Source organism: Vigna radiata, chromosome 10, assembly GCF_000741045.1.
Source record: "Vigna radiata var. radiata cultivar VC1973A chromosome 10, Vradiata_ver6, whole genome shotgun sequence".
In the NCBI taxonomy this organism is placed as follows: domain Eukaryota; kingdom Viridiplantae; phylum Streptophyta; class Magnoliopsida; order Fabales; family Fabaceae; genus Vigna; species Vigna radiata.
In genome coordinates, this window is record NC_028360.1 from 8,862,233 (window position 1) to 8,868,192 (window position 5,960).

Consider the following 5,960-nt stretch of genomic DNA (forward strand, 5'->3'; position numbering starts at 1 on the left):
ATAATTTTTTAATTGGTATAAATTTAGAAGAACAAAGATGAAAATTTAAATAATATTGAGAGTGAAGGACGAAAATATGGGGTGCAAAAAGTTGAAGGCACATATTCTTAATGGCCCAAAAGCCTTAGAAGAATTCAAGCGAGTTTAATTCCGCTTTCGCGTCCGATTCTCCAGAAGCATCCAAAAGAACCAGAGCCTCACGTTTCTTCTTCTATATAAACATCTTTACCCTCACATTCATCTTTTTCAAAACACACCTGTCTTCGTGTCGTCACCCACAAATTTTATATTCATTGTTCTCCTACTTTCAATAAAGCAAGTCCTCGTGGTTCATCTGTTGCCGTGGTAAGCCCAATTTTCATCGTTTTTTCAATGTATGGCGAACAATTCATTAATTTCGTCTTCAATATTTTTCAATTATCGTTTTTTGTGAATTTCCATTGCGGCAATCGAATCTGTTCTCCTCACAGCTTTGAATTCGTTGTTTTTAATTTGTCAAGATGCTTGAATCTGTTTATTTATTTTAAATTGATTCGAGAGTTTGTGGAGATTACTGCGTTTAGTTCTAATAGTTTGTTTTTTTAGTTTCGGAGGGATTTGGTAATAAGTTGTTGTGGAGTTATGTGGGTGATCAGTGATGTTTCGTTTGATTGGAAGTTAAAAGTAACATGAGTTGAGTATAAATATGAGATTTAGATGGCAATTTAATTCTTCGAATTTGTAGGAAGCTTTGTTGCGAGGACACGTTGGTATTTATTAGTTTTGCATGGTTTTTATGAATGTGGCTGTTGTTGTGGAAATTGATAATTTTGTTTTGTGGGGTCAAATATTATTTTGACAAATTACACAATACCTTGTCAATGCTTAGATGCTGATATTTATGCGAATTGACCATGGTCCGATGCGACAACTGATTTATTATTTTTTTGTCTGTTTGGTTTACTCATTGTTGCAGATGTCGTACTCACGGAGGTCAAGGTTAGATTCTCGTTCAATTTTAATGTAGTTATTATGTTTCGTGTGGCTTGTGTTTTTGCTTATTGGTTTTCTGATCTATCCTTCTTAGGTATTCTACTTCGCCTTCTCCTTTACCATATAAGCGATATGGTAGGTCTGTGTCCAGGTCCCTCTCAAGGTCCATGTCCAGAAGCCGTTCAAGGTAGGGTTTCCCCTGTAAATTTTTTAGAAAGATTTTTCATTGAATATCATATTATAGAATCATTTGAGTGATGTTTAATGTAAGGTGTTCAATATATAGCAGTTTAAAATTTTAAACTGAGGCTCCACACAACACCTCACCGCGTCGCCTCTTTAAACATGAATATTAGTCAATAGTAGGTGTGTCCATGGAGTGACTATATGAAGGCTTTGTTTTATGAATGTGATAATGGAGCAACACAAAGCTTGAGGATGATTTATAGAGTGAAGGGTTGTATTGTAAACTTCCTGTCTATAATAATGTAAACTCGCTGTATATAAAAACGTAGAAATCAACGGGATAATCAAGTAAGATGTTACTGTAGTTTTTTCTTCGTTCTGGTGTTTCTTCTTCCAAAAATCTATGGATGTTCATATTTGTCTTTCGTTTATATTGACGAGAATTTTTGGGATAAACAGTAAATTATTGAATAATGTGATTTGATCCATATTGGTGACTTGGAACCGATTTAGGGATTAGAGGATTACATTGGTTCATTCTCGTATTATGGTTGAAAGACTTTTGTGATTTCTCGCAATATGATCATTCACTTGCTGCACCATATTGATTTCATAACGAATTGTGTGCTTCTAAATGTAATTGTCTGTTGGTATAATCTTTTCATATTTGTTTTCTGATTATGCATTCATGTATAATTCGTTCTTATATCTTGATTTAGGAGTGTATCAAGGGATGCAGAAAATCCAGGAAACAATCTGTATGTGACAGGATTGTCTCCCAGGATCACCAAGAGGGAACTGGAGAAGCATTTTGCTGCCGAGGGGAAAGTAAGCTCTTATATATGCCTGCTGTTAATTTAATGATATTGAAGAGCCTATCATTCCGTGGAGATGTAAATACTGTCTGTCTACTGTTTCTTACTCGTAAGTTATTATTTTTAGGTGATAGATGTACATCTGGTGGTTGATCCTTGGACAAGGGAATCCCGTGGGTTTGGTTTTGTGACAATGGAGACTGTTGAGGAGGCCGATAGATGTGTAAAGTATTTGAATCGCTCTGTACTTGAAGGGCGTGTTATTACAGTTGAGAAGGTATAGTCTTTGAGCAATGCTGCCCTATTTTGTGGTTTGGATTCTTATTTGCTTTGAAATTGTTCAACTCCAATGCATAGAAATTATATGGGTGATTGGTTCTTTAGTTCCTCTGAGTTTTGAAAGTTTTGTGCTTTCCATTTGAAGTTTCTGTGGCAGCAGGTTAGCTGTGTGAAGCAGCTCTTCATCAAACTCTCAAATCACAACTAAACAAACAAATCAAATACACCACCAAGTATCAGATCATTAGGGTTGTATGCCCTGCATTTCTCTCTCTCTTTTTGAGTTTATATCCTATTATCTCATGTATTGTGAATTTGTGCTTCAAATGATTCTCCTCTCACAATTGCAGTTTGTCTACTTTTTGGGCCAACATGCAATGTTTTTTCTTTTACATTGATGATATTATTGTTTATCTATCTGTGACTGGCAATGCCCTATACTAATGCCATGTTTATTGTATTTATTGCAGGCAAGAAGGCGACGTGGTCGAACCCCAACGCCAGGGAAGTATCTAGGGTTGAGAACTGTTCGTGGTATGTTTTCATAGTTATTATCTCTTCAAATTTATTTATTTATTCGGTTATCTTCCTAATACCTATCATTAAATTACAGGGCGACGCCGCTCTCCAAGTTACTCTCCTCGTCGTTCCCCTAGCTATTCTCCTTACAGAAGAAGCTACAGTCGGTCTCCCTATTCTTCAGACCGAAGTAGGAGTCGTTCTTACTCTCCTGACTATGGGCGGAGGCGATCCTATTCTCCATATTACTCACAAAGAAGGAGGTCTTACTCTCCATACTACAGCCGGTACAGGTCTTATGTGCGATATGATCATTATCGACACAGGTCATATTCTCGCTCTCGTTCTCCTTATAGCAGGTCTCCTGTTAGCATGCGTGACAGATCATACTCTCCCTATGACTGGCCGGATGGTCGCCCCTACAGAAGGAACCGTTACAGGTCCGTTTCACGAAGTGCCTCACCCAATGATCGCTATCATGGAAGGCATCGTTACAGGTCTGTTTCTCTCAGTGCCTCACCTAGGCCAAGGAGAAGGTCAAGGAGGAGCTACTCACGGAGTGCCACTCCTGTTTCGAAGAGGAGAGATTCTCCAAGTGTGTCTCCCAGGCCAAGGAGGAGTCCTTCAAGAAGCTCCAAGAGAAGTGCCAAATATTCGAAACAGCGGTCAAGGTCATCCAGTGTGGTTGCAAGTTCAAGATCAGTATCCAGGTCTAATACTCCAAGATCTTCCTCTCCTTCAACATGAAATTTGTTGCTCACAATCGGCTTAACACCTTAGGCTTATAGTAGTAGATAATGTATTAGTGTGGTGACATATGTATGCAGTAGTTCTAGGTGAAGTTTTCGTTCGGTTCAGTTAATGACTTTGTCTAAAAACAATATGATCCTATTCCTAGTAGTACGGGACTGAAATGTTATGTTATTGTCAGTATAGATAATCTAATTTCATACCATGGTTTGGTTTCATTTTTATTTTTCCATTTGCTCCTTTTGCTTTATGTTGGCCTTCAGTCTGGTGCTTAGATGGTGATCTTCGTAAGTGTTTACATCGTCACAAATAGATGATTGCTCGATTAATCAGGATGTTATTATAGGGTACTCAATCATTGTTTTAGATCTTATACACACTCTGTTCTGTATCAGCAGTTAATTAAGTGCTTTAACCTACTTTATAGACAACAGAAGAGGAGTAGAAAGGTGGAATTTAGCCTTTTTACTTTCAGAGTTTCTATAACTTCAAAATATTACTAGTGGTTGTAACAAATCATTTTTCGGAAATAGTCCTTTGAAGGCACTCCTGAAATTATTGTCCGTGTGTTAAACTAGGACCACTAAGTGTTTAAGTATTTTCTCAAACTTTAACCTAATTTATCGACAGCAAGAGAAGTAGAAATTTTGGCTTTATTTTCATAAACTCAACTGTGTTTATTTAAATCATATTTTGAAATTATTAGCTTTAATGTTCACTTACTTTTATGATACAAAAATGTAGTGAAAGTAATTACAAAATTCAATATAATTATTAAAATGAAAAATATTTATCAAAGAAAAAAAAATACAATTGTAATAAAACATGTACATGTTATAAAATAATTTATTTCCTATTAATTGTTTTAATTTTATAATAACAATATTTTCAATTTTTTTATCATGACTACTCAATAAGAGCAGTTTATTGTAGATTATAAAAACTAAAATATTGGTTAATTAAGAGAAGGATACCCTTAACAAATTTATATATTTATTATTGAAGATAATAATATTATTTAGATTTAATAACCCTTTCGAATATTTAAAGTGGTATTAATTTTTATAATTTTGATTCAATTTAGTTATTTGTTCGTGATTTGACTTTCTATAATGACACGTGGATTTCTTATTTTTTTTGGTTCGAAATTCTCTTGGTTCGAGTTGGGGCTTGTGTTTTTAGGTGTATGAGGTTAGGGCTTTGTGATTCTTTATACTTATATGGTTGACCGTGATGATGGTTAACGAGTTAGGTTTCATGGCTTAAAAATCTATGATGGTTGAATGAAAATAGTGTTTCGTCATGGTTGAATGAAAATAGTGTTTCGTCATGGTTGATTCGATTTGCGGTGATGGAGATGTTGGATTTCATTCGCAATTTGTGGTTTTTGACTTTTTAATTTGTAGGTTCAAGCTAACAATGAAACTTCATGTGAAGAAGACACAAAATGGGTTGTTAGGGTTTTATCGTGGCTTTTGGACTTTGTTAGTGGAGTAAAAGTGATGATTGATGGAGGTTTCTACAGTGGTTTATGATTGCCTTATTGGTAGTATTGCGTTTGGTTTCAGTGGCTGGCCATATAAGTTCTCGTGGTTTAGTGGATGATTTAGGGTTTTTCACATGTTGCCCGTGAGATTGCAAATCTTTGATTTGTGACTTGCTTGAAGATGTTGTTGGCATCTCGGGTGAGGATGTGGTATGAGAAAAAAAGATGATGGTACATTACGATGAGGTAGTGACACGAAGTGAGAGTTTGATGACTAGTGTTGTAATGACGATGTAGTCGATGATGTTAGAAAGAAGATGAGATGATGTTACAGTCACGTCATCTAGTAATGCTCGTGTGGACAATGTACGGTTAGCAATTTAAAGGTAAAAAAATGACTAAATTAAACCAAAAACTATAAAAATTAAGACCATTTTAAATATATGAAAAAGTGACCACTTTAAATAAAATTAACAAAGTATTAAACCTATTATTTGACAAGAAATTGAAAAAAGAAAGTTATTGAAACTCTATAAAGGTGTATTAAAATTGTTGGGAATGCAAGTGTGAGTCCAAGTCCCACATTGGATAGAAATGAGAAAGTAGAGCACTATATAAAGATGAAAGATCCATTAACCCATTGCCTTAAGGTTTTGGGTAGAGAGTGGTGTCAATTCCTTATATGGTTGGGCTCATATCTCATTGGTGTTTGTATCTCCCTGGTGAACCTCCTCCTTGATAGACTCAACATTGATATCAGAGCCGATGGTTAATCTTGATGGCCGGCTCAAACACGATGAACCTCCTTCTTAATAGAGCCAACAAAAATTACTTTAGGAATATGCAGATCAAACCTTTTTATTCCACTTCTCAATTTTTACCCAGTGTATTCAAAATATAATTAAACATGTTTCTATATATATTTGATAGAATATTTATATCATAATTTACTT

At 35.3% G+C, this 5,960-nt stretch overlaps 1 protein-coding gene across 4 annotated transcripts; it reads left to right on the forward strand.

Annotated features, from left to right (window-relative positions):
• The first annotated feature begins 230 nt into the window (after positions 1-230).
• LOC106776060 (serine/arginine-rich splicing factor SR45a) lies at positions 231-3,745 on the forward strand. Of its 4 annotated transcripts, none has more exons than XR_002669798.1 (8): positions 231-345; positions 956-978; positions 1,067-1,159; positions 1,878-1,986; positions 2,101-2,250; positions 2,413-2,501; positions 2,723-2,786; positions 2,866-2,943. XR_002669798.1 is itself a non-coding variant. In XM_014663361.2 (7 exons), exons 2-7 carry the CDS (start codon positions 956-958, stop codon positions 3,516-3,518), a joined length of 1,092 nt encoding a protein of 363 aa, XP_014518847.2. In that variant the 5' UTR covers positions 233-345; the 3' UTR covers positions 3,519-3,745. The 4 variants fall into 4 exon arrangements, 2 of the variants coding, with proteins under 2 accessions (XP_014518847.2, XP_022642287.1); XR_002669799.1 differs by having other exon boundaries at positions 2,413-2,485; positions 2,866-2,933; XM_014663361.2 differs by lacking the exon at positions 2,413-2,501 and having other exon boundaries at positions 233-345; positions 2,866-3,745.
• The last annotated feature ends 2,215 nt before the right edge of the window (positions 3,746-5,960 follow it).

What these genes read in the sequence shown, in the direction of transcription:
- LOC106776060 (XM_014663361.2), top strand. Translation starts at nt 956, where the DNA reads ATGTCGTACTCACGGAGGTCAAG. An exon ending in ATGTCCAGAAGCCGTTCAAG is followed by an intron (nt 1,160 to 1,877) that starts GTAGGGTTTCCC and finishes ATCTTGATTTAG; the next exon opens with GAGTGTATCAAGGGATGCAG. An exon ending in ATTTTGCTGCCGAGGGGAAA is followed by an intron (nt 1,987 to 2,100) that starts GTAAGCTCTTAT and finishes TATTATTTTTAG; the next exon opens with GTGATAGATGTACATCTGGT.